Genomic DNA, 27,459 nt, shown 5'->3' on the forward strand with positions numbered 1-27,459 from the left:
GTTAGTGTACTCGGGCTCTGGGAGGGCGGTGTTCTGCGGGGAGGGGAGCGGGGAGGCGGGGCCGGGCTGGGACGGGAGGGGGGCGGTTTGGATCTCGCACCGCCCCTCCAGCGGCCGGAGCCGGGCAGGGGGAGGAGGAGGTAGCCTCCGAAGCTGGGAGCTGAGCGAAGCCCGCGCAGACGAGACGGGCCGGGCCGGGCCGGGCCGGGGTCGGGGCTGGAGAAGGAAGCGAGGGGCCGAGCCAGGTACCCGGCGGGTGAAAGGAACGGGAAACATCTGGAGCTGAGAGCGAGGTCCCAGCGTGGAAATGTCGTGCGTCTCGGACTGTCCCTTCTCTCCGTCTGTCTCTGCTGCGTTCGGGCTCTCCCTCTCTCCTTTCCTACTTAAGTTTATTTCTCTCTCTCGTGCACTGTGTGTCTCCCACATTCGCCTCAGCGTCTCTAGGACCCTTCTGTTCCTTCTTGTCTCCCTGTCTCGGCTCATCTCTCCTTTTCCAGCCCCGTTTCTAACTACCTTCGATATGTGAACGTCGCTCCAAATGCCAACCTCTGTCCAGGGCAGAGAGGTTGGTCGATGAGGGGCCAAAAGGCAATGCTGAGGCCAGAGGCCTCCCTGTGGCCTGGGCTGGGCTGGGGCCGGAATTGGGGAGGGAATAGGATCCAGCTGTTTGCTATTAGCTGAGGCTGGCTAGGAGGCCCTGAAACCCCATCCTGTCTGGTAGTCCCCTGGTTGCCCCACTCAGGCCTTAATCTGTCCCTCCCAATGCCCTCATGCTACCCATGAGGCCCAGCCCTTCTCTTTTTCTATCCCATTTCTAGTCCCTGGTCAGGTGGGGACCCCAGGGAGCTGGGGGGAGAAAGAATAGGGCCAACCCCACATACTGAAGCTCCCTCCTCAGCAGCCTCATCCCTAGAAAGAAGCAGTTTGAGACCCAGGGCAGGCTTGTCATCCAAGGAAAGCTAACGGGAAAGAAGAAACTGTCCCATGACTTGGAGAACGGAACTCCAGTATTCTCATTTCAACCGTGCAATCTGTCCTTTGCCCGTTATCTCTCCACTCAAATTTAACAGAAGACCAAGAGGAGACCTAGTAGACTCCCTCTGAAAAGCCTAGATGGCATCATGCCAAGAAATAGGGGGATAGAATGAATCCCAGTGCCCATCTCTAGTATGGGGGATGGGACAAGGTTCAGGCCAGAGAGAGGGGGTGTCCAGGCTTAGGGAGAGGATGTTTTGCCAAAGAGAGTATGTCCTGGGAGGATGAATCAAACCAGGAAAGCCAATGTCTGAGCCAAGGAGAAGGTTTTGGGAGCCAGGGAAGGTGATGTGTAAACCTGAGGAAAAGCTATCCCACAGGAAAGGGGTATCCATGCCCAGGTAACTGGGGGTATCTGGCCAAGAATGGGGTGTTTGAGAAAGGTATTCTGCTCGAGTAGTGTTTGGGTCTGGGATAGGGAGGGAGTATGGGGATCAGGGAAGGGGTATCCAGCTGAGAAAAGGATATCTTGGTGCCCAGAGGGGGTGTCCAGTTCAGGTAATGTTGTCAAGTAACAATTTCCTAGGGAGGGGCTCTGATGGGGGAAGGGGCATCCAGTAGGAAAAATTGTCTGGCCAGAGAGGGAGTGTCCAGTGTTAGGGAGGGGGAGCCAAGTTAAGGAGAGTGGGGGAGCCTGGCAAGGGACATTGAACTGGAAAAAGAGAGCCTGGGGAGGGGGTGTCCGGCAGTTCTGGGGCAGGGTGTCCGTCCGGCTCAGACTGAATGACCCCATTGAGGGAGGGGGCGGGCAAGACCAGGAACTGGACAATTGGTGCTTTCAGGCCCCTGCAGGGGATTTCCTCCCCCTGAGCCCCTAGCCCCTGTCCCTCCTTTCCTTAATTCTCCATTTGTCTCTCTCCCCCAGTGTCTCTCTTCTCCTCTTGCCACTCTGTGTGTCTCTGTGTCCAAATGACTGAAGACTTTGAAGAAGCGTCCCGACTCCCCTCCCCTTCCTTCACTCTTCATTTCCCCCAGTTTAATCTTTTTCCAAACCCACTGAGGCAGGGCAGGAAATCATGGTCCTATAGATCAGAAGACTGACCTTGCCTTTAGGCCCCCTCCCTTTGGCTCTTACAAGCCCCCTCCCCCTCCAACATCTGGTTTCTGTTCCGATCACACCATACATCTGGGGGTCTGAGTCACTGGCCACTAGGTGGGGGAAGGGAAAGCTAAAGAAGCCCCTGCTCTGATTACTGGGACCCTGGAGTTCTTCTGTCCTTGTCCCATAACCCAGACCTTGATTTCCCATGTGGGGATTGAGGAGATGGGAGAAGGAAGGGTAATGAGGCTGGGGAGGCAGACCAACAATTCTCTGACCCCCAAAGGGTGGGAAATTTGGTGGAAGCAGGAACAGTCTGTTCCCCCATGTTCCAGGAACAAGAGGGACTGGAGGATGTAGACAGAAAGTCAGAGACAGAGAAAGAAACCGACAGAAAGACCTGGAGAGACAAATCGACTCGGACAGTGTGGCCAAGGAGAGAGGACGCCCAGCCCCGGCCCCAGCCCTGTCTGCCTTTCTTTTCTGTCCCAGGTATGGGCCTGCATGTGCAGAGCTGGGCTCGTGGGGCTTAGAGATTAGGAAGTTGGAGTAAACCTCTGCTGGGGGACAGTCTGAGCCTTTTCCCCAAAGCCACAGGCATTTCCATCAGACTTGAGGCAGGGGATGCAGGAGAGGCCCAGAGCAAGGTCAGAGGAGCTCTGCCCCCCATTGCCAGGCCTGAGCAGGCTGCCTGACCCACACACTTGAGATGAGAGGGGATGGCCCCCCACTGATCTCCCAGGGCTCCTTTGGGTTCAGGGTCCCAGGAACTGCCTTTGGCCAGGAAGGACAGTGTCCTGGGCCAAGGGCCAAGGAAAAGGCTTCTGAAAAGCCTCACAAGGCCCTTCTCCACCCATGGCTGGAGTTTTTCCTTCTTCCTTTCCTCCCCTCCTCCCAATCTGTGTCTCTTCTTTCCCCCCACAGCTGCCCGCCCACCAGGCCCCCCAGTCCCTGCTTTCCCCTGGGGTGGGTGTGGCTGAGCCCTGAGCCAAGACTTGTTCTGTGGTGGCAGGAAGTTCTCATGTAGCCGAGGCAGCGAAACTGTTTATTTTTAGAGAAAATTGTTTCCATATAGGGGAAAGGCCTCATTCCTTCTCACCCTCAGTCCCTCACTTCTCTCCTGCCCGCTGCCCCTGCATGCTGCCTCTCCCGCTCATCCACTCTCTCTTCTGCGTTTCTGCTCTGGTTGCCATCTTCTTGCCTGCCTGTGACCATGACCCTGTCTCTCTCCCTCTCTTTCCTCTTCCTCCTGGAAGAGTAAAAAATGCCCTATCTAGATGCCCATTCACCCTCTTCCACCCCCACCTCCTTCCCAGGATGTCCCCTGAAAGCAGCAAAGGTGTCTTCTCTCCCCTTCAAAGAACAGATTGGGGGCTCCAGCCTTCCCTGGAGGGGCAGGATCAGGGCATGGTTGAGGTTGGGGCAGAGTGAGAGCAACCTGCGGGGGGGTGGGGGGAGGTTTGGGGGCTGGGCAGGGAGAAGGGCAGGGTGAGGTGCTTCCCCATAGATGGGCATCTCTAGGAGGAGAAGGAGGCCCTTGCATGGGGAATGGGGCAGGGGGGGAGTTGGCTGAGCCTGAACAGAGTGGGGTGGATGGGTATTATGGGAGTAGCTGGAGTCTGTCCAGGAAAGGCTCAGCAGGACAGATTTGAGGGAAGTAGAAGTAGGGAGGGCTGGCCAGCAAGGCAGTTTGTTTCTTAGGGAGATGCCCTCTCATCCCCTTCTGGCCTCTTGTCCCAATTTCTATCCCTGTGGAATATGGGGTGTGTGTGTGTGTTTCAGGGTGGGGAGGGAACAAGAGCTGGTTGTTCATTCGCCTCTTGTTTGCTTCTTGTTTCCCCATGCCCACCCTGATCTGTCCCATTTAGGCCAGAACAAACACTAATTCCATGAATCTCATGGAAAACAAACTTTGAGTCCAACCCACCCGGGAGGCTTTATCAGGCCAGCTGTTGGAATGTTCTTCCTCAGGGTAGAGATGGGCACAGGAACATTCCCTACCCCTCAGTACCCAGGGGACTCACGTATGCCCTCCGCTGACCCCACCCAGACACTCCTAGACAACCCCTAGAATCATAGGACTTAGGACTCAAGGATTTTAGAAACTATCAGGTTGAACTTATTCAAGGGAAACTAAGGCCCAAAGGAGGGAAGTAACTTGTCCAAGGTCATAGAGCTATCAAGTAGCAGGGACAAGATTGTCGTCCAAGCCCTCTGCTCTCTCCACTGCACCGCCCAGCTCTATCCAGGCCTCCCACCCCCCCTCTCTTTTTTCCTGCAGATAGCTCAGATCGTTTGACAGTACTTCCATTAACACCACTAGAAGCTCACATTTTTGGTCCTTGGTGCCCCAGGATCAGCGCTTGCTAGCCTTCTCCCCTCATGTACTCGTCAAGATATCAGACTCGGCTCTGGTGCCAGGTGGAGGTGATGTTGAGTATCCTCCCTCACCCCACTCAGGACAGGCACAGGACTGAACAGATCTAGTTAGAGGCAGGGTATGCCCAGGAACCCTAACAACTTGCTTAAGCCCCAGGGGCAAAGACCCAGAAAGAAACCCAATGACTCTCCCTACCTTCCCTCTGCCCATCCCCCTCCACACATGCCACACACACACACCACATACCACACACACACACACACACACACACACACACACACACACCCCACACACATACACATACACACCACACACACACATCTCATGATTGTCCTGAAAGGATAGAGGGGGATCAAAGGTATGAGAAGAATGTTAAGTGACCCTTGTTGGGCAGGAGGGAGTGCTGCCAGCCTGGATTTCTGTCCTCTGCCCAGGTTCCTGAGGGGTGCTCATGGTCTCTGATTCCTGGCTGTTCCTCTCTTCCCCAAGAGGCCCTCAGTGCCAGAATCTAACTCCACATTAACCTGGTGACCCCAAGAAGAGGGAGGCTGAAGGAAAGGAGATGGCCCAAATTCTGCACATGGAGTCTGCCTTCCCAGGTCAGAATTCACCTCACCCCTGTCACTCACTCTCACTTTCTGGTGTACTCAAGCTGGGGGTTGGGGTGAGAGAAGGAAGGGAAGACCATCTGCTCCCAAGCTGGAAGTCTCAGTACCTTTATCTCTGTGGCTATCCCCCTACCTTCCCTGGGATCAGCTCTTTAGAGCTCTAGACACTGACCAAGAGTAAACCTGTTCTAAATGGGAAACACAGCCCATGTCCTGGTGGGGAGATGTGGGGGGAGGTGCCCAAGTTCAAGGGAGGAGACCCAAAGTCATTTATCTAGCACGTGAAAAGGAATTTGGTTCTAACATATCCATAAGCCCTGGGAAGGCTCTAGAACTAGGTGAGATTGACCAAGGAGGGCTTCTCAGAAGAAAGATTCTGTGGGAAAAGGAGGGGGTGGAGCATCTGAGATGTTAGCATCCCTAAGCCCCAGGGACACAAAAAAATGATACCCCACCATCCTTATCTTGTACCACTTCAGGGAAGCATGGACCTACATCCCCTACAACTTTCCCAGGGAAGGATCCAGAGCCCCCCTACTCAGTTGAGACTCCCTATGGCTACCGACTAGACCTGGACTTTCTCAAATATGTGGATGACATTGAGAAGGGCCACACCATGAAGCGGGTGGCTGTGCACCGGCGCCCCCGACTCAGCTCCCTACCCCGAGGGACTGGCTCCTGGTGGACCTCAACCGAGTCCTTGTGTTCGAATGCCAGTGTGGACAGTCGCCACTCGGCCTACTCCTACTGTGGCAGAGGCTTTTACCCACAGTATGGGGCCCTTGAGACTCGAGGGGGTTTCAACCCCCGTGTGGAGAGGACCCTGTTGGATGCCCGCCGAAAGCTGGAGGACCAGGCAGGTGGAGAGTGCAGTCGGCCACAGGCCGGGGGTCTGGGCAGCCTCACCCCCAGTGCAGCTGGTTCCACAAGCTCCCTGGCTGGAGCCGGGCTACCCCCACGCCTCTTGTCCACCCACAATGGTGGCACACCACTGAGCTCCTCGGGGCTGTCCACACCTGTGTCACCCACACCAGGCCACCTACAGCACGTGCGAGAGCAAATGGCTGCCGCCCTGAGGAAGCTTCGTCACCTGGAGGAGCAGGTGAAGCTTATCCCCATCCTTCAAGTCAAGGTGTCCGTGCTGCAGGAGGAGAAGCGGCAGCTCAGCGTCCAGCTGAAAAGCCAGAAGTTCCTAGGTCACCCTGGGACCCGTGCTGGGGCAGGAGGCCGTGGCCGAAGTGAGCTCTACCTGGACCTGCCAGAAGCTGCTGAGTCTTTCTCAGATTTGGACATAGATGGGGAGAAAAAAGAAAGCCGCTCTGTGGGCGTGGGGCCAGAGGATGCCAGCACCCAGAGAAGTGTGGGCACTTGGGTTCGGGAGAGGGACCTTGGGGCACCCGAGGGCCAGGCTGCCCTGACTGCCAAAATCGCTGTTCTGGAGACACAGCTGAAGAAGGCCCTGCAGGAACTGCAGGTAGCCCAGGGGCAGCAGCCAGTTCCAGCATCAGCACCAGCTCTTGCTCCTACCCCTGCCTCGGTGAACCCCTCAGGGGTCATCCAGGAAGGCCCTGAGTTTCCAGAGGCAATGGGAACACTATCTGGCCAGTATCCCCCTAGGGACTCCCAGATCTGGCCACCACCAGATGGGCCCATCAGGGTAGACACGGTAAAGGTGGTTCAGGTGCAAGGGGAACCTAAGATTGCCGCCAGCACAGCTACTGGCACCCCAGCCCAGCGGGCCCAAAGCCTGGAGCCATCTGGTCCTGCAGCACTTCGAGCTCTGGTGACGAGGAGTCCTGAGGGGAATACCTGGAATCAACCCTCTACAGCTGTGCACTGTGCCCGGGAGGTGGTGGAGACCACCTTCCCAGGCCCTGTCATTCCCGTTGTCCCTGCCAACCTGCCACCTAGCACCTTCCACGTGGTAAAGAAAATCAGTATTACCACTGAGCCCTACCGGGACGGGGAGAAAGACCAGGAGACTGCCCCTGGCCTAGGTCCTGGCTGCAACGGACTGGCAGGTGAGCCCTGGGGAGGTGGCAGAGAGGCAGCCATCATAGCTGTCACATTTTTGTGGTCAGTCTGGAAAAAGCACTTGGATTGGCACTGTCTTAATACTTCTAACTCTGGTTGGTCCACCAGGATGGACTCAGGTGTCTGTCTGCCTGGTCCAAACTCATACCCATGGGGTCAGCCCAAGATGGCATACTGAAAGGGTAGGTGAAGGTGATATTGATATAGAGAGGCTATGAGGCAGGGAAAACAGTGTTGCTGACACCTTGGGCTGTCGCATGTCACACGTACTAGACAGCTTCTGCTAAGCTTGGGAAAAGCTAGGAAAATGGTGTTAGAGGTACAGAGGCAGATTTAGAATTGACATAAAGAAAAACTGTTGTTTTGTTTTGTTTTTTTAAAAATACTTAGAATTGTCTAAAAGTAGCATGGATTAACTCCCCATCTCAGGAGGTCTTCAAGCAGAGGCTAACAAATCACTTCTTAGTGACACTGTTGAAGAGGATTTGCCTTCAGATATAGGTTAGTGTCCTTTCAGGTCCATTTTAGCTGGAGCTTCTGCAATGGACCTGCATCTTGAAAGGGGGGACACCAGTGGCTTGGTAGATAGGAGGAATGGAGGGGGTATACCTGGATAGTTGAGGGTTTATGGAGAGTGAGGAGGAGCCCACCCTGACCCTTATCTTCCATTCATTCTCCTGGCCCCAACCTCAGAATCTTCCACTCAGTGGGATGGCAAGGGCCATGGCCCCTTCCCTCCCCAAGCCAGGTCTCAGGCAAGGGCCAAGTCACACTTTGAAGAGAGAGTGTATAGAGAGGGAGAGGAGGAGGGAGGAGGAGGCCACAGCTGTGTTTATTTATTTTTCTTCTGGGAGGGAGAGATGTGTGTTTATCCTGGTCTCCCCCAATTCCAGTATTTTTCCTGATCACCTCCTAGGGTTCAGGCAGCTGTGTCTATCCCAAACAGGATCAGGCATAGCCTGGTATCTCAGGTTACAGGTCCTGCTGGCCAGTTCCTTGGATTAAGGACACTCTGTCTTTCAATTTCTAGAGGTCATTCAGTCCCTGTCCTGGCTTCCAGGCAGGAAAGCAGATGGGAACATGTTCTGAGATAGCTGTCCAGGCTTCTCTCTAATGGGAATGGCCCCCTTCGAAGCAGTTTGAATCCCATTTTAGCTTCAGCACATTTCATGTGGAATGAGAGGATACCCCCAAAATGAGAAGACCCAGTTAGGGTCAATGAGGAGGATTTAAGGATGTAAATGAATTGGATTGGCACTGCCTTAGTACTTGTCAGGTCCTGCCCCCTGACCAAGTGAAGTCATTGTGAGAAGCCTGGGTGGAGGCAAGAGGACTACCTAGAGGAAGGGCATTAGGGAATTAGCCCCAGAGGGGGTGGCAAGCATGAACAGCTGGATTCGGCTCAAACTTCCTATGAGTTTGTGATGACTGCTTTCTTCATGCACCATGACTAATAGGAACAGGCAGTGGTCTGGAGGGGGGTTGCAGAGTTCTTGAGGCTTCCGGGGGGGTAGAAGGTCGGGGGCCAGGGGGTTCTCAAAGAGCTCCAGCTCTCCCCAGGGGCTCCTTGGCGCCAGCAGCCTTGCTGGGCTCTGAGAAGGGTGAGGAGGAGGAGGAGGAAAAGGGGGGACCGTCGCTGGGAGGGCTGGGCCAAACTAGGCTACTTTCCCAGAATGCCAGGCAGAAAAGTCAGGCAGCTGGCCAGGGCTGATTTGTTCTGGCCCTGTCCCCTCCCACTTTCCCTCCTAAGCTCTGGCCTCCGCCTCCTGCTGGACAGAAAGGAGAATTGGAACCCAACTTTCTGTTCCAAAAGGACCAGAGCCTTTGTCTTGGATCTGCTCTGAGTGTGCTTTGGACCCTGCCTGTGTGCACACTCATCTTTGCTGATGGATGAGGGGAAGAGGCATGTGATGGGGCACAGGGACAGAACAGAAATAACCCAGAACCTCCCAATACCGCAGCTGGAAGATGCCCTAGAGGTCATATTTTGTTCAACCGTCTTCCCTTGCAGATGGAGATATGGAGACCTGGGAGGTCAGTGACTTAGCCCAGGTCACCCAAGGAGTAACAGAGCCCAAGATTTGAACCCAGGGCTTCTAGCTCTCAAGGTTCCTCACAAATCTAACCCCCCCTCATTTTGCAGATGCAGAAATCTAAGACTTTCCCAAGGTCTCAAAGTCAGTCAACCAACAGACATTTGTGCCAGGCACGAAATGTGCCAAGCATTGTGCTAAGAATTGGGGATACAAAACAAGGCCCAAACACAAGTGCACCCACGGCCCCACCCACAAGGAGTTCACATTCTAATGAGGGGAGATGATATATAACCACAACATGTACATGCATGTAAATACAACATCTACATACAAGATGTATGCAGAGTAGATGGAAATGAATCTGAGAAACACACTAGCCACTGGGGCAGGTCTGGAAAAGTCTTCCTTCATCAGGCGAGGTTGGAGCTATGTTTTTAAGAAAGACCAGGACACTGAGCAGTCTAGAAGAGGGCACAAAAAGTCAGGATTTGAAGTCAGGTCCTTGAATTGGAGATGCAGGATTTATTTCACTATCTCATTGCCTAAACAGTACCAGGCCACTTGCTCTAACCAGACAGCAGAAATTTAAAGGCAAAATTAATTTTCTCACAGCTAATATGTGTATGGATTTGGGGGAGGGGGAGTGGAGGAGGAGGCCACCCAAGCTGTAATCAGAAAAAATAGGTCCTGTTGCCATAGGTGACTTTATAGTGTCCAAAGTGGTTTCCTCAGAACAATCCTGGGGACCACACAAATATTCTTCTGCCCATTTTGTGGCTGAGGAAACTTGGTCTTTATTAAATGACTTAGGGCCATAGATGAGAATTGCTTAGGGGCAGCTAGGTGTCCAGGTCTGAAGTCAGAAAGATCTGAGTTCAGATCCAGCTTCAGATGCTTACTGGCTATGTGACACTGGGCAAGTCGCTAACTCTGTTTGCCTCAGTTTCCTCATCTGTCAAATGAGCTGGAGAAGAAAATAGCAAACCACTCCAGTATCTTTGCCAAGAAAATCCCAAATGGGGTCACAAAAAGTCAGACACAACTGAACAACAAAGTCCAAAGTCTTCCTCCTGCAGAGGAAGAAACTAAGACCCAGAGTGAGTGATGACTTGTCCAAGGTTACCTCAATACTAAGTGACAGAGGCAGGACTAGCAGCCAACATCATGTAGCTAGTAAGTGGGGCTAGGATTTAAAATCAGGTTTTGAAATCAACTCCAGATCCAATGTTCTCTTCGTTCATTTTGCCGTAGAGCTGTGAAACCTTAATGACTTCTCTTGAAAATGTAATTTGTAGACTGTTTCTAGATGACTTATGACCAGTTATTAAAGTCTAAAAGTATTGCTATTCAGGTGTTTTCAGTCAGATCCGACCTCATTTGGAGTTTTCTTGGTAAAGATACTGGAGTGATCTGCCATTTCTCTCTCCAACTCATTGTACAGCTGAGGAAACTGAGGCAAACAGGGTTAAGTGACTTGTCCTGGGTCACATAATAAGAGTCTGAGACCAGATTTGAACTCAGATCCTTCTGAGTGCTCCAGCCACTACGCTAAAATTAAAGAGTTTCATAGAGCTGGGATGGATCTTGGAGACCACTGATTGGGAAAATGAGTCTTGGAGGTGGGGGGGAATGATTTTCCCCAAATTCAAACAGAAAGCTAGTGGTGTGGGGAATGTGTATGTCAGGAGGCACAGTAATACTAGCTAACATTTATACACTGCATTAAGGTTTGCGAAACACTTTACATGTAATGTTACTTAATTTTATCCTCATAGTGACTCTGGGAAGCAGGTGTTATTAGTGGCCTCACTTCACAGATGAGAAAAGTGAGGCAGAGGTTAAATGACTTGCCTAGGGTCACACAGCTAATAAATGTCTGAGGCCAGATTTGAACTCATGTCTTCCGACTCCAGGTCCAGCATTTGCCAGCTTCTACAGAGGAGAGATGGCACCTAGAACTGAAAGGAATCTTAAAGTCATCCAATTCTCAAACTTCTTGGTCTAACAACCCCTTTATGCACTTAAAAATTTTTGAGGACTCTTCTGTGTTTTTAAAAAATGATTGAGAATCCCAAAGAGTTTTTGTTTCTGTGGATTATATCTGTAGATATTTACCATGTTAGATATTAAAACTCTCTATTTTTACGATATTTTAATAGTAATTAAATTACAATTTAATTAAATAATAAACCATTATATGTTAACGTAAATGATATTTTTATGAAAAATAATTACATCTTCCAGAACACACAAAAAAATTAAGAGAATAGCATTGCATTTTTGCAAATCTCTTTCATGTTAGGTGTAATCGAAAACACCTGATTTCTTAGATCTCCTTCTGCATTCAGTCTGTTGTGGCATGGTGTTTGGATTGATGTATATTAAGAAAATCCAGCTTCACACAGATAATATATATATATATATATATATATATATATATATATATAGAGAGAGAGAGAGAGAGAGAGAGAGAGAGAGAGAGAGAGAGAATATATATATAGAACTATATATATATATATAGTTAGAAAAGGGAGGAGTATTTTAAGAGGCATATTTGACTTAGTATCATTGTGAAAATCATTTTGACCTCGAGAATCTTGGAGACTTCCAGGGGTTCACAGACCATATTTCAAGAAGCAGCCTCCTAATTTTATAGACTAGGAAATGGAGAATGAGAGAAATAAAGCGACTTGTCCACATTCATGCAAGTAGTAAGCCATCAGCCAAGGAAAGAAGCATTGTTAAGCACCTACTATGTGCCAAGCACTATGGTAAGTACTTTGCAAATTTCACGTCATTTGATCAGAGGCAGATTTTGAAGCCTGGATAGAACAGTGATGTCTCAGGACCTGAGGAGAATGGCTCCTTTTCCTCAAAGGGAAATGTGAGAGAACTGGATGATTCTTCTCAAGACAGAGCCTTGCTTTTCTTGGATGCTTGGATACCATGCTCCTTTATTCCTTAACCATTCTTGATACCTTCCTTTACTTTATTTTTCCCTCCCCCCTTCTCCAGCTCCCTTTAGGGGCCTCACTAAGCCTTCAGAGGTACCCCCAGGGCCAGCAGCCACCCTTCCTCCTCAGTCCCCAGGACAGCTGAAAACAACATCCATCAGGGAACGGAGCAAGAATGTGGCACTGCATGGGAAGGAGGAAGCTGAGGAAAGTTCAGGTAAGGAGGACAGGAAGGACCTGGGGGAAGGGAAGGAGGCCCTGGCATCATGGAGAGACAAGCTCAGGCACCAGGTTTCTCTGTCCTGTTTAATCTCACCATTCCTGCCAAGTAGGGTTGCGGGGGTCCCCAGGGGTCTTGGGACAGAAAGTGGAAGGAATGACATCTTCTCCCCTCCCAGATGGCAAAGAGAGTCTGGCTCCAGTGTGGCCCACCCTGCACTCCCCATCCCTATGACACAGAGTGCAGCAGGGTGTGGGCAGGGAGAGATCTGACCCTTCCCCTTTCCTCCTTTCCCTTTTCCCCTTCCCCAGCAGCCCTGCTACAAGCAGAAATCAAGTCCATCATGAAGAGGAAGGAGTCCAGCACAGACCCTGTGTCCAGCAGGAAGAACCTTCAGTTCATAGGTGTCAATGGCGGGTAAGAAAGGCCCTTGGTTCTAACTGCTAAGGATGATGGTGCCACCTTCTTCCAGAGACTTGGTCCTGGTCCCACCAGAGCTGTCCTGGGGGCATGATCACTAGCGCACAAAAGTTGCCAGTGCAGGGGAGCAGGCAGGTGAAAGGAAAAGGGTATCATCACCTGGTGTTCCTGCAGGTAGATGGACAGCCCATCCTGTGATGCCCTGACTCTCTCTCCTGTATGGCACATTCTCCAAATGAAGCACTGTTGATCTGTGATGTCCTCTCCCCCTCTGAAGCTGGTCCTTATGGACTCTCCCATCATAGCTTACCTGGACACGTGTAGTAGAGGAGGACAGATCTAGTCAGTGTGGCTTACTGCCTACTCTGTCCCCAGGGAGGACCATGACTTCCCAGTGGTTTGGTGCTTCATTCATTTATACATTCATGCATTAAACATTTATTAAACGCCTGATCTTTAAGTAAAACCTATAAAACTTAGGTAAGACAGAGTCCCTGCCCTCATGTAGCTAATGATCTAATAAAGGTTAAGACCCAAACATAGATCACTGTAATATATAACATTATTTTAAGTATGTTAGGGAGGCACAGTCCAAGGTGGAGGAAGGTCACTACCAAGCTAAGGAGGGGTCAAGGGAGGCTTCCTGGAGGAGGCAGCTTTTGAATCTGGCTTTGAAAAGAGGCAGCAGGCAGGAGTACTGAAAGAGAACCTACTTAGGGATCAGGAAGACCAGGTTCAAGCCTCACCTCTGACTCATTCTGGCCCTGGGACCCTGGGCAGCAAATTATTTCATTTCTTAGCACAGTAGTCAATCTCCAAGGCAGAGAAAGTACAGCCCTGAATTGGTAGAGTTTGCTGACTCAGAAGTTCCCTGTACCAGTAAAATCACAGGGTCATTTCCTACCCCCTAATGTTAATAAGAGGCCGTGTGTCATCATGAATAGAACTAGTCTCAGAGCCAGGAAGCACTGGGTTCAAGTCCCACCTGGAGCAAATACTAGCTTTGTTTCTCGGTAACCTAGGCCAGTGGTGTCAAATTCAAATCGAAATGGATGGGCTACCTGTTGGCTTAAAAAACCACAAACTAGCCTTATCTATGTTGTATTGTATTTCTATTTGTTTTGTTAAACATTTCCCAATTACATTTTAATCTGGTTCTGTCTACACTTTAAGGTCTGTGGGCTTTGTCCTAAGTAACTCATTCAGTCTAAAAGTCTCAGAATTTCTGAGACATTGGTAAGGTATAAAGCAATTGCCTTCCTTATTCAGGAACTCCCATTGGGTATTCAGATGGGGTGGGCAAAGGATTTCAGGGATAAGGAACAAGAAGGGGAAAAGTAGGGATAAGCCAGTAGGGCACACATTTCAAGGACAGAATGGGCCAGTTTGCCGGAAGCATAACTGACATCGAAATGAGAAACACAAGGCGAAGCTAGGCATGTAGGTAGCATGGTATCAGATTATGGAGGGATTCCAATGCCACATGGAAAAGCCTGAATTTAACTTCTAATACTTATCACATAGTAGGTGCCTGGCACATAGTAGGCACTTACTAAATGTTTAGTGAGTGAGTGAGTGATTCCCAGGCAGTAGTAAGTCCTTGAAGATTTTGGAGCAGAGAGATCTACTCTTCTCATCCCATCTCTCCACAGGCCACCCATTCCTGACCTGTCTTCCCTTTTCTCTAGGTATGAATCTACATCATCTGAGGATTCCAGTACGGCTGAGAATTTCTCAGACAATGAGAGTACAGAGAGTGAATACCATGAGGCCAATGAGGGGCTCCCTGGGGCCAGCGATGGAGGCCTGTCTAGAGCAGGGGACTCAGTGACAGAACCCATTTGGGGAGGCAAGGCTGGGACTGTACAGAGGAAAGAGCCTGTGGCTGAGGCAGCCCCTAGCCCAAAGGTAGAGGATGAAATCAGGTAAGTACTATACCTCCAGTGGGCTCAGGCTCTACCCAGGACCAAGGAGGGTGAGGAGAGGCTGGGCACAAACCTGGGTGCCCCAGACACTCTCTGGGACTGAGACAACAGAGCAGTGTTTACCTTAGGCCATACTAATCCACTGATGGCAGCTGTCTATATGTTGAAGCTTGTTTGAATGACAGTAAGATGGCTCCCCCACAAAAAAAAGATGGCATGGATATACTTCACTGCCTCAATTACCACTATTGGAAATTCTGGGGCTAAGAGTTATTCACTAACCAACTTTGTGTTTTAAAATGCAGACTCCAGAAGGTAAGCAGGTAAGCATTAAGCTAAGCCCAGTCCTTTACACCTGAGCATGAATTAGTTTATCAGATCTCAGTCTTTGGGCAAGATAATTTTTTTAAAATTTTAAATATTTTGTTTTTCCTCCAAATACATGTAAAAATAGTTTTTAACATTTGGGGTTTTTAAAGTTTTGAGTTCCAAATTCTATCCCCTCCTTCCCTCCGCTTGCCTGTGAAAGAGGCAGGGACAGCAAGTCTTTCCCATCTTGTGGAGGTCAGTTCCTCCAGTCATTAGGAAGGTAAAGACCTTGGCTGGGTAGGTGTCAGAGCTCAGCTGTTTTCTGTCAGCCATAGGCATCTTGTAGTCTAGCTGTGAGAAGGCCCAAGTTCAAAACTGCTTTGTCCCTTGCTAGCTGCGTGTGACTAGGGTCAGGCAACCTCTTGGCAAAACAGGGAAAATTAGCTCTGTTCTACCTTCCTCACAGGATAGTTATACTATAGCACTGTGAGCTCTGTTATAACCTCTAATCCCATTTGAGCAGCTGGGTCACACAGTAGGTAGAGCAACAGGTCTGGAATCAGGAAGATCCAAGTTCAAATCTGGCCTCCAACACTTACTAGCTGTGTGACCCTGGGCAAGTCACCTTACCCTGTTGGCCTAAGTTTCTTCATCAGTAGAGTGAGCTTGAGAAGGAAATGGAAAACTGCTCCAGTATTTCTGCCAAGAAAACCCCAAATGGGGTCATGAAGAGTTGGATATGACTGAAATAACTGAACAACAACCAGTTCCCTTGTGATCTTTCCTGCTTCCCTCCTCCAAATCCACTCTCATTCTGTCAGTCTCATACCCTTCAGTATGAATGTAAATCCCTAAATTCTCTTTCTGAAGGGATGGAGGGATGGAGGGATCACAGTGCCCGTAGGTAGGTTTAGCTGGGAGATATACTTCTGGCTTTCTCTGACTCTGCCTCAATCTTTCAATCCTACCAGATTGGAGCTTAGCGCAGACCTCATCTCTGCCTGTCTGACCCTGCAGAAATACCTGGAGAGTCCAAATGCCCTCACTGAGAAAGAGATGGTATGGAGGGCACGGTGCAGGGAGGATGGTGTGGGGAAAGGGACAATGGCTTCCCAGAGAACAAATACCCAAATACAGAATCCCAGTTAAGGCTCTGCCAAGGATGGGTGACCTTGGGTACATCCTCTCTGGGCCTTGGTTTGACCTTATATAGAGTAAAGCATTTAGCCTGGAGGACCTCTGAGATCCCTTCCAGCTTGGAGGTCTTATGCTGAGGAGAGAGGCCGTGTGGTGCAGTGGGAGGAGAGTTAGGCCTAAAGTCAGGAGACCCAGGTTCATATCTCACCTTTCATGTTTACTAGCTGTGTGTGCATGATAAAGAGGAAAAACAAGATTCCACCTTGGAGTAATCCTGAAAATTAGGACTGTGTGAGAAGTACATTTCTAAAACAATTTTTCTTTTGAGTTCCTTTTGATTTTATAAGAATGTGCTTCTCCTAGCGGCCCTAACGGTCAAGACTGTTCCAAGATGGCGCAAGTTTTGTGATTTCTTTTCAGTGGGCATGTCACTTAACCTCAGTGGGCCTGTATAAAATACATGTTTAAAATAAGAGGGGTGGACTAGAACTCTGGGGCGGGGGAAGAGAGAAAGAGAGAGAGAGGCACCATGCACAGCACTATTAAGTATTGAAGGGACCCAAGGAATCTGACCTAGCCTAACCCTGGGTTTAGGGAGATAGTTACCACCTGCTACTTACTCACTGCCCGGTCAAGTCCCTTCCATTCTCTGGGCCTCAGTTTTACCATATGTAATATGAAGAATGTAAAGTAAAAGACATCCAAGGTCTCTCCTGCCTTTAAGTCCCATGAACCCTGAAGGGATTTTTTTTCCCCATGCAGAGCCCATCCTGGCCTGCATCCTCTGCACAGCTCTGACCCAAGCCAAGGGGAGTGGGAGGGAGCCACATCCTGCCACATGCCAACCTCTGTCCTTCCCCCCCCACACCATGATGCCCAGAAAGCAGCATACAGCACAGTGCTTCAGGACTGGCTGAGGCTCTCCTGCCACAAGGATGCACACCCAGAGGTGGTCCGTAGGCACATGGTTACATTCCGGGCCATGTCACCCCAGCTGCTCCAGTTCATCATCAACATGGCTGACAGCAATGGCAACACTGCCCTGCATTATACCGTGTCCCACTCCAACTTCCCTGTGGTCAAGCAGCTGCTGGACACTGGTGAGACCATTAACACTGTGGGTGAAAGAGCACACTACAAGCAGAGTCTTGTCACAGGCTTCCTTTGGGGTGAGGTGGGGAGCAGTTGAAGGAGAGGAATTCAGAAAAAGGCACAAAAGTAGTCACTAGCCACAGAGCCCAGGCTGAGGGAGAGAGGAAGAAAGCATGGAAGGCGCTGACCGCCAGGCACTGAACTCCAACCACTTTACAAATATGATCTCATTTGATCCTCACAATAACTCTTCAATGTAGGTGCTTTTTGTATTTGGGAGCCACAGTTCACTAAGATCTAGACCAGTGGAAAGTATAAAAATCCTTCAGAAATAGTTGTGTAGATTACTAAAGTATGTAGAGAGGGGAAGTGAGTTCAATCCAATTTAACAAGGATTTATTAAGCATTTACTAAGATTCAGTGAGGAAAATCCCCTGCCCTGAAGGAGCTCATACTCTGCAGTCTTGGGATGAGGTGGATAAAACCGGAAGGTTTCCTGGAAGCCTTCCCTGGAAGCCTTGCCTGGAATGCACTAGGGGCCTGGAGGAGGGGCTGGAGGTGGGGTAATCTGTGTGGCCTGCCAAGACAGGCAAATGGCCTGAGCAGGAAAGATGTCCAGAAGGTTCATTGACATTTTACTCCCTCTAGGCCTCTGCAATGTGGACAAACAGAACCGAGCTGGCTACACAGCTATCATGCTGACTTCGTTGGCAGCTTTTAGGGCAGAAGGAGACATGGACATCATCCTGCAGCTGCTCAGACTCGGGAACGTCAACTTCAAAGCCAGCCAGGTGCATAGACATCCTGCGGGAGTCTAGAGGATGAGGTGGGAGGTTTCAGGGGGTGGGTGGAGGTGGACAGGACCCAGATGGAAGTCTTTGGGCCCTCTGTCACGTTGCTTGGCAAAATCACACAATGCTTGAGCTGGAAGACACCCAAGCCCAGGGGTGGGGAACCTGCAGCCTTGAGGCCATGTGTGGTCCTTTGACTGAATCCAAACTTCACAGAACAAATCCCCTTAATAAAAGGATTTGTCCTATGAAGTTTGGATTCAGTCAAAGGGTCACATTTGAGAATCTTGGAGGCCACATGTGGCCTCAAGGCTGCAGGTTCCCCACCCCTGCCCAAGTCCCTCATTTTACAGAGAGGAGAACTGAGGCCAAGCAAGGGAAACTTCACACCAAGTTGGTGGCACAGCTGGGACTCAGATCCATGCCTTCCTAGCTTCCTACCTGTTGCTCACCCCCATCTAGTTCATCTAGATGGGGTAGGGGATAGAGTATACTTACAGCCATTTGACGCTGAGCAAGAGGTTTCCTCATCTGCAAAATAGGGAAAATTATAACCCCTACCTTTGTGGTTGTGAACATCAAATGAAATGACGCACATAAAGCACTTTGCAAACCGTAAGGTGCTATGTAAATGCCGGCTAATATTCTCTAGCCTGGTCCATGAGAGGGAAACTCCCCCTCTCTCTCCTCGTCAGCAAGAGATCAGTCACTAAAGTGACTCCCATCAGCCCTTCACTCTCAAGTTTTCAGCATTCTCCAAATCTGTACCGCTGTGGCCCCCAAGACCAGAACCCTCAGGGGTCCTGCTATCCCTGCTTCTCTCAACCAATGTGTGGGTAAGCCTAACCCCCTTCTCTTGTTTTGATTCTGCTGAAACACAAGGTTAGCTATTGTCAAAAGGCATTTCAGTTAGTAAGCATTTATTAAGCATTTATCATGTGCTACTGAGTTAATAGCTAGAAAAACAAAGGCAAAGGACAGTCCCTGTCCTCAAGGAGTTCACAGTCTAAGGAGGGAGACCAGGAGCAAGCCTGTATGTGCAAACACAAGCTGTATGTAAGGAAATAATTAACAGAAGGGAGGCACTTTAATAGCTGGGACAGGGAAAGGATTCCTATAGAAGGTAGAATTTTGGCTGGGACTGAAAGGAAGCCAAGGAGGTCAGTAGGTGGAATTGAAGGGGAAGAGCATTCCTGGCATAGGGACAGCCATAGAAATTGCCTGGAGCCGAGAGATGGAGTGTCTAACAGTGAAATGGCCAGGAGGCCAGTTAATGTGTAGGAGGTAAGGAGGTCAGATTATGAAAGGCTTTAAATGCCAAACAGAGGATCACCTAGAGGTGATCGGAAACCACTGGAGCTTACTGAATATGGCGGTGACATGACCAGACCTATGTTTTAGAAAGCTCTCTTGGGTAGCTGAAAGGATGATGGACTTGTGGCAGGCAGGCCATTACAGTAGAGGTCATGAAGGCCTGTACCAGGGGGGTTGGTAGTATCACAGGGGAAAAGGGGATATATTCAGGGGATGGTACCAATGTGAGAAAGACAGGCCTTGGCAACAGATATGGGGGGTGAAGAGGAGGTTGAGAGATAGTAAGGAGCTGAGGAAGATGCTTAAGTTTCAAGCCTGAGAAACTAGGAAGACGGGGAAATGTGGAATGAGGGAGGAGTTCAGAGGGAGAGATCATCAGTTCTGTTTTGGACATAATGAGTTCAAAATGTCTACTAGATATCCAGTTTGAGATATCTGAAAGGCAGCTGGGGATGTGAGATTGGAAGTCAGCAGAGAAAGAGAGAGAGGTAGATTTGAGAATCATTAGCATAGAGATATTCATTAAATCCAGGGGAGTTGATGAAATCACTACGTACTACAGAGGGAGAGGAGAAGGTTCAAGACAGAGACCTATAGGATACCCATAGTTAGTAGACATGACCTAGAGGAGGATCTAGCAGTAGAGACTGAGAAGTAGCAGTCAGATAGCTAGGTAGGAGGAGAGCCAGGAGACACTGGTGTTCTAGAAACCTCAAGAGAAGAAAGATCAAGGAGAAGAGGGTGATTATTAGTCTTGGGCGACAGAAGAATGAGGATGAGAAAATGCCATTGGGTTTAGCAATTAGGAGATCATTGGTAACTTTGGAGAGAAGTTTCAGTGGAATGATAAGGGTGGGAACAGAATTGAAAGGGGAGAAGAGAATGAGAGGAGAGGAAGTGGAGATTTCTATTGTAGGTGGCCTTCTCAAGGAATTTTGCCATAAAAGGCAAAAATGATATAGAATAATAGTGGGGGGGGGGTGCAAAGAAGGATCAAGTGAATTTTTTTTTGAAGATGTCGAAGATAAGGGCATGTGTGTACAGTAAGGAAAGAAACGGGAGACAGAGGTTGTAGATAAGTGAGAATGGGGATGACAAAGGAGGTAGTCTGGAGGAGACAGTTTGAATGGAGTGGCTTGTGTGGGTAAAGGAGTTTGCCTTGGTAAGAAGTAGGGCCACCTTTTTTGTATGAAATGGGTATAAAGGAGGAGATAGTGGCAAAAGGTATCCGAGTGATAGGAGATGAGAAGGAGAAGAGGGAAGTCTTAACAAATGACATCAATTTTTTCTGTAAAATATAAGGCAGGTTTCTCTGCTGCGAGAGCAAGAGGAGAGGGAACCATGGGAAGTTTGAGAAAGGTTTGGAAGTGGGAGTGTGGAGAGTGGGAGAGTGAGTTGATAAGGGAGGTATACTAGGATTGCCTAGCAGCAACTAGGACATAGTTGAGATTGTGTAACATAAGTTTGTAGCGTATCCAGTCAGAAACGCTTCTTTATTTTCTCTTTCTTTGTTTAGCAGCACGTGTAGTAGGATGGAAGATGGCAAATGGTGTGGGTGATCCACAGCTGAGATTTGGCTGGGTATAACTGGTGAAATGATAAGGCTAAAGATACAAGAGAGGAGGATGGTATAGAGTTGAATTGGTTCACCAAGGAATCAAGATGGAGAAAAGAGGAGAGTTGCTAATACAGGGAGATGTTTTGGAATGGAGAAGTTAAACTGGGGATGAAGGGTAGAATTTTGTAAGGGAAGGCTGAGAGTAGGCTGAAAAGCCAATAAGTTATAGTCAGGTAAGGGTATTTCAGAATTCTTGACATGGAGGTGATACATTTGTGAGGTGATGGTGTATGATCGTCTTTGTGTTTGGCTGAGGTGGGGTGAAAGAGTAGGTCATGGAAAATGAATAGGTTGTGGAACTGTGGGATTAGGACATTTGAGAAAGCGTCAGTATGTATATTAAAGTCCCTTAGCATGAGGGCAAGAGTTGAGAAGGAGAGAAAGATTGTTGTTAAGGAAGGCAGGGGAATGCTCTGGAGGTCAGTAGACAACCACTAGGATTTTAATTGTGTGGAAAATGTGGATTGTACATACTTCCAAGGAGAGGTTATTGAATCGTGGAGGTAAGGGGAGAAACTGGAAGTGGCAATGGGGAGCAACTCCTCTTAATAAGCTAAAGGGAATAAGTGAAGGTATAGCCAGTACTGGAAAGAGTGACCAGGGAGGCTCTTGTGATCAGGGGGGTGCCGGGTCTTGGCAGTCTTATCAGATAACTCACAAAGAAGTAAAAACAAGCAAAATGCAAAAGCATCTAATCCAGAGGTGCATAACCTGAAGGAGTCTGTGAATAAATGTCAAGGGAACTGTGAATTTTTTAATATATTTTAATAACTATTTCAATATAATTACCTTCCTTTATCTTATTTTATGAATTTAAAAACATTATTCAAAGAAGGGGTCCATAGGCTTCTGCCAACCACCAAAGGGTCCATGACTCAAAAAAGATTAAGTACCCCTGATCTGATTGATTAGATGCTTCAGAGCAAGGAGTTTTTTGTTTTGTTTTCTTTTGTTTTCTTAAGGCAGTATTTGGTAGGGATATACATAAGGAATATACTGACCTCATTTTATTCATCTAAGGGACTGTACCCCAAAGCCCTCTTCTTTGACCTTGAGTCCTCCCCCTACTTCCAGGGAAGGGTTCAGTGTTGTCCACCTAATACTAGACAGAGGGTTGTATGAGCCTAGGCAAGTTATGTAAACCTCTCAGAGTGCTGTGGATTAGATGACCTCCAAGGTCATGCTTCTTTAACAATAGGTAGAGTGAGAAAGCTAACAAGTCAAGAAAGAGATCCTCACCCTCCTCCAGGGTATGTACTGACAAACAGGATACATGGCAGACACCACTTCCCCTTCATCCTTCCTCCCTAGTGAAGGATAAAGGGTTCTTTTCCTGGACCCTCCTATCAGAGAATGAGGTTTGACTAACTGCTAGGAGAGCATTCAAGGAGGCGTAGTGGAAAAAATAATGGAAACAGAGTCCAAAGACCCTGATTTGATCCCAGCTCAGCCCTTGATTACCTGTGTAAACTGGAGCTAGACCCATCACTTCCCTAGGCTCACATCCTCACCTAGACATGACAAGGTAATGTATAAGACAACCTCAATTCTAAATTGATGATCCCACGATCCCACTATTAGATGGTTTCTTGGGTTCCTTCCAGCTCTGAATCCCACAATCCTATGATGATATCACCTAAGAAACCCTTTCTTAGTCCAGCACCTGTTCACCCATCTCCTTAGGGAAGAGTGCCAGGAAATGCCTAGCTCTATCTAGCACCATGCTGGTTATAGAAAGATGTATCATCTGTGCCCTTTATAGAAAGACATATCATCTAAAGGCTTCCTCAGAAGCTAAAGCTGCTTTCCCTGCCCCTCCTGTAGGCAGGGCAAACAGCACTTATGCTGGCTGTCAGCCACGGTCGGATTGACATGGTCAAAGCCCTGCTGGCCTGTGCCGCTGATGTCAACCTTCAGGATGATGATGGATCTACTGCCCTGATGTGTGCTTGCGAGCATGGTCACGTGGAAATCGCTCGCCTGCTTCTGGCTGTACCTGACTGTAACACAGCACTCACCGACCATGTGAGTTCAAAAAGATGTTGTTGGGGTGGGGGCCTGCAACAGGGGAGGGTTGGAAGGCCATGGGGTTAGGGTAGTAGAGAGCTCACATAGAGGGTTGACACAAGGCAGGAGAGTGTGGCCGTGCTTCTTTCTCGGTCAGCGCTCCCAGCCCAGCCTTTTGCTTTTCAGGATGGCAGTACAGCTCTCTCCATTGCCCTTGACAATGGGCAAAAAGACATCGCTGAGATGCTGTACACCCACATGAACCTGACCAAGTCCTCGGTGAGTCCCAGGTTCATGATCCTGGTCCTCCTCCTCACTTTCTTTCTCCTGCCCATGGATTCAAGTCTAGTCAGGGATGGGTATTCTAAACCTTGCAATAACCTGGAATTTAGGCTTGAAGCCAGATACTTTACAAATCAAGGAGGAGAAGTAGACGTCATGACCTTAAGAGAAGGCAGTGTGGTGTTGGGGATTGAAGGCCAGCCTTGAAAAGAGGAAGGCCTGTGTCCAAGTCCTGTCCTTGACACATACTGGCTATGTAACCTTGGATAAATCACAACTCTCAGTGCTCGCAGGCTACTATCTAAGACAATTAACATTTGAATTGCCTGCATTCGTGGTGAAATGGACAGACCGAGACAAGCATAGGCAAGAGTCAATTGAGAATTTGGGAGCGTCTTTATTAGCTGTGGCTGTCCTCAAAAGAGGCAGCCCCGAACAAAGGTGTGTGTGCCTTTTAAGCATCTTAGCACCTCCCGGTACAGCCTTGCGGTTCCAATAGCACACATTTTTCACAGAACAGTTTTGACAGGGGTTCCTAGGTACTGCTAGGCAAGGGCGCACAACAGAGAGGGGGGTCCAAGCAGCTGCTAGGCAAAGGGGTACAACAGAAATGGGGGCCCAGGCAGCTGCTAGGCAAAGGGGTACAACAGAAATGGGGGCCCAGGCAGCTGCTAGGCAAAGGGGTGCAACAGAGTGGGGGGCCCAGGCAGCTGCTAGGCAAAGGGGTACAACAGAAAGTGTAGCCACTAACAGAAAGTGGCTACTAGGCCCAACCCTGCCTAGAAACTTAACAGACATTATCTCAACCCAGGGGCTCCGGTGGGGTGGGGTGGGGGGGCCGAATAATGTCCATTTCACTGGATGGAATTTGCCCACAATGATGCAATAACAGATCCAGGACCCTCTTCCCCCAAAAAGAGGTGAAACATGCTAAAAATGGGAGACAGTTTAAGGAGGATGTCAGTTAATTAATGGATGATAAGTGAATAATTAAAGGGAAGTGTAAGGCTTCTATATGCCAAAGCTATGAGAATTAATGTCATAGGGTTGAGATCAGCAACCACATTCACCCCAAAACTGACCTGTGATACCCCTTTCAGAGACTGTACGGGCCTAAATACAATATGGATGAGGTGCCATACAGCATTGCTCAGGTTTTTAGAAATCCCCTTAAACACATGACATTTTTTAGCTTCTTAAAAACATAGTGGGGGAAGGGAAAGGCAGGACATGATCATCTTCCTGTAGAAGGAGGACCAGACTTCAACTTGGCCCCAGAGGGCAAAACCAGGAGTACAGGGAGAAGTTGCTAAGACATACTTAAGCAGTGTAAGGGAAAATGTCCTGATCATTCGAGTTGTCTAAAAGTCTACCTTTGGGAGTAATTGAGATCATCACTAGAGGTCTTCAAGGAAACATTAGATGGCCATTTCTTAGGAGTATTCTAGAGGAAATTTCTGATCAGGTAGATAGATCGGACAAGATAACTATTGTTACCTAAGCATGGTGTAGTGCATGTCTGTAATATCAGCTTCTGGGGAATGCTGAGCCTGGTAGATGGCTTAAACTCAGGAGTGCTAAACTGCCTTAGGGCTTAAAGTCAATCAAGCGTCCGTATAAGTGCAAAACTGTTAGGTTAAGTACCTAGAAGTGGAGAGCCACCAAGCTGCCTAAGGACGGATGAGCCAGGCCAGTTCAGAAAAAATAGAGTTAAGCTTTCTTGTGAATTCGTTTTGAGATTAGCCTATGCAGGAAGACTTAGTCTCTTTTTAAAAAAGTGACTGTTGTCATTCCTTCCAGCTCTGAGCTCCTAAGATTCCTCAGCTGCTCCTTATTTACTCGGCATAATCAAAAGACTTCTAACAAAAAGGTTAAAACCTCTCAAATGCTGGCTTGTCCTTTCAGGGTCCTACAAGGCAGGTGACAGTCAAGAGCACAGCTATTTCATCCAGCAACACTCAGTAGAAGCAATAGAACCTGCTGGCAGGACAGAGGACACAGAGCATCTGCAGTACCTGTCCATCAGAGGGAAAGAAGGGATGATGCGGAGGAAATACTTGGGAACGCTCATCTACCCTTAGGGTGGAGAGCTAGCACTGTGACAGAATCCTATATCACACCTTCCCATCTTGTCCTATGTCCCTGACTGCTTGGCCACCTTGGCCTCACCCATAACGCCCATGTCCAAAGAGCAGTTGGACTCTTTGGAGACCTGCTTCAAGCCACCAAGGGAGAACATGGTGTCAGGTGAAAGGGTTTGCAATTTCTTAATGCTTTCTTTTCTTTTTTTCCCCAAACTTGCAAACCCAAGCCAAAGCAAAGATGTCTGTGGATGGAAACTGAGTTGTGCTCCCACTGTGCAAGAATTAAACAGCAGGGACCTAGGCCTGGGCATAGGGCGTTACCCCCAGCAGCCAGCCCCATGGGCACAGGAGGCATTGGAGATGCCCCTTTCAGAGAAATAAGCTTGAAATAGTGAGGTGTTTGAGGAAGTTGTGAAAGATTTTTTTTTTTTTAAATAAGAAAAAAGCACTATGTTAAAGCCTGAATTTTATATTAAGGATTAAGCTTGAGCTTTATATTATTAGGGTTTTATGAAGTTGTGCATGGTTTAGAATGGGATTTTGCACATCTGGCTGGCATTCCCTCTGCCTGCATGCCTGTGGTCTGTACACTCAGTCTTCAGAAGTATGTTTTACAAACTTCTTTTTGTATCTGTTTTTATGCCAAGCATAGCAGAGTCAGTCTGGATCAGACTGGGAGGAGAACTTGGTCCTTTTCTCCCAGTCCTTTTTGTCCTTTCCCTGTCTGACCCAGGAGACAAGCCCAGGATCCCACCAGAGACTAGGACAGAGGAAGCTCTGCATTTAGGACCACCTGGAATGTGGCAGAGCTCAGTACAGGAGCAAGAGGCAGCAGAGGTTACTGACCGAGCTGGGCATCTACGCACAGCACTCTGTTCCTTAGAGCATTAGACAAGGGACCTTCAAGGTCAGCTTGTCCAGCCTGACAGTTTTACAGATGGAAAGATGAAATTAGATCCAGTGACATAGCCCAAGCCACAGATACCTCACTGGAAACACTGTCTGACAGAAAAGGCAGAGATAAGAGTAAGTAAGATAAAAGTAGATGCTCTAAGGGTGGAGAGGCAGTTCTCAGGTCTACTGGTCAATGCTTGGATGTGACCAACGAACCCAGGCTTCTCACAGGTGCAAAGGCAGACAGAGTGTTTTGGAAGCTCCTGAGGTCATCAATTTGGCAATTCTATATACCAGCCAGCCCATGTGGAAAGACAGGTTTACAGAAGATATTAGCTTTTCAATACCCTTGCTCCTTTCTTTTGTGACTTGGGTCAAAGAAGTTTGAGAAAACCAGGTTTATGGAAGTACATGCTCCTCTACCATGTATCCTGTCTCTGGAACCACAAGCTAGTCTTAAGTCAGGAAACATATTCCTCACCTGATTGTGCCTAGTGTATAGCAGATGAAACTCCAGCCAAGCATATGTCCTGCCATTCACCATAGCCAATTTGCGTTGAATTGTTTCACTGCCTTGGGATTGGAAGATCTGAGGACAGAAATCCCTGCCAGTCTGGATTTTTTTTTCCCCCAGCACAGTAAAGAAAATAAACTGCCCAGAAATGTTGGCCTCTTTCCCAGGATCAGAGTTTCTATGCTGGATTTAACCTGGATTGTTGGGATTTCAAACTGACCGTGTTAAACAAGAGGTTAGCAAATTCTCTATAACATAAATTCTATGTGTGAGGTGTTTGTGGAAAGGGTTTGGTCTTTGCTTGGCTTTTAGAATTAAAACTGAAAGGGTGGGATAGTGGGAAACCTGATTCTGGTCTAGTGTTGCCATGCCTTGATGGATGTCTAACAAAGGTGACGGATCCAGGTTCTCACTTAAGAAATGGTACATGCCAGTGTGTGCGAGTTTTTGTGTATTTGTGTTTATGTGTGTGTTTGTGCCCACATGTTTGTTTTAGATTCTTAAGACATGGTAGACACTTGCCTTGAGGCATGTACCATTCCCTGGACAGGTCCATATTTATCTGTTTTGTACAGTCCCATACAACTGACTTGGCCCAGCATGCTGTGGAGGTTGGCATTTTGGTTTTTGTTCCTGCACTCAGTTATATACATGGGTCTGTTCTCACTATCCTGCATTGGTATTTCCATAAGACAGTATTACACTTAAATAAAGTATTCATTTTATAATCCTAAAAAAGTAAATGAATAAAACTATCTAAAATTAC

The 27,459-nt window shown here is 48.5% G+C and overlaps 1 protein-coding gene across 5 annotated transcripts; it reads left to right on the forward strand.

Moving 5' to 3' along the window:
- Nucleotides 1–84: 84 nt before the first annotated feature.
- Nucleotides 85–27,459, forward strand: KANK2 (KN motif and ankyrin repeat domains 2). 5 transcript variants are annotated; one of them, XM_072602314.1, is made up of 13 exons: nucleotides 85–245; nucleotides 2,410–2,566; nucleotides 4,889–5,053; nucleotides 5,542–7,083; nucleotides 12,148–12,303; nucleotides 12,618–12,723; nucleotides 14,415–14,651; nucleotides 15,932–16,019; nucleotides 16,978–17,197; nucleotides 17,838–17,980; nucleotides 22,737–22,937; nucleotides 23,106–23,198; nucleotides 25,107–27,459. In XM_072602314.1, the coding sequence occupies exons 3-13, from the start codon at nucleotides 5,017–5,019 to the stop codon at nucleotides 25,164–25,166; spliced, it is 2,883 nt and encodes a 960-aa protein (XP_072458415.1). In that variant the 5' UTR covers nucleotides 85–245; nucleotides 2,410–2,566; nucleotides 4,889–5,016; the 3' UTR covers nucleotides 25,167–27,459. The 5 variants fall into 5 exon arrangements, with proteins under 5 accessions (XP_072458415.1, XP_072458416.1, XP_072458413.1 ...); XM_072602315.1 differs by having other exon boundaries at nucleotides 4,944–5,053; XM_072602311.1 differs by having other exon boundaries at nucleotides 204–293; nucleotides 4,944–5,053.

The sequence above is a fragment of the Notamacropus eugenii genome, chromosome 4 (assembly GCF_028372415.1).
Source record: "Notamacropus eugenii isolate mMacEug1 chromosome 4, mMacEug1.pri_v2, whole genome shotgun sequence".
In the NCBI taxonomy this organism is placed as follows: domain Eukaryota; kingdom Metazoa; phylum Chordata; class Mammalia; order Diprotodontia; family Macropodidae; genus Notamacropus; species Notamacropus eugenii.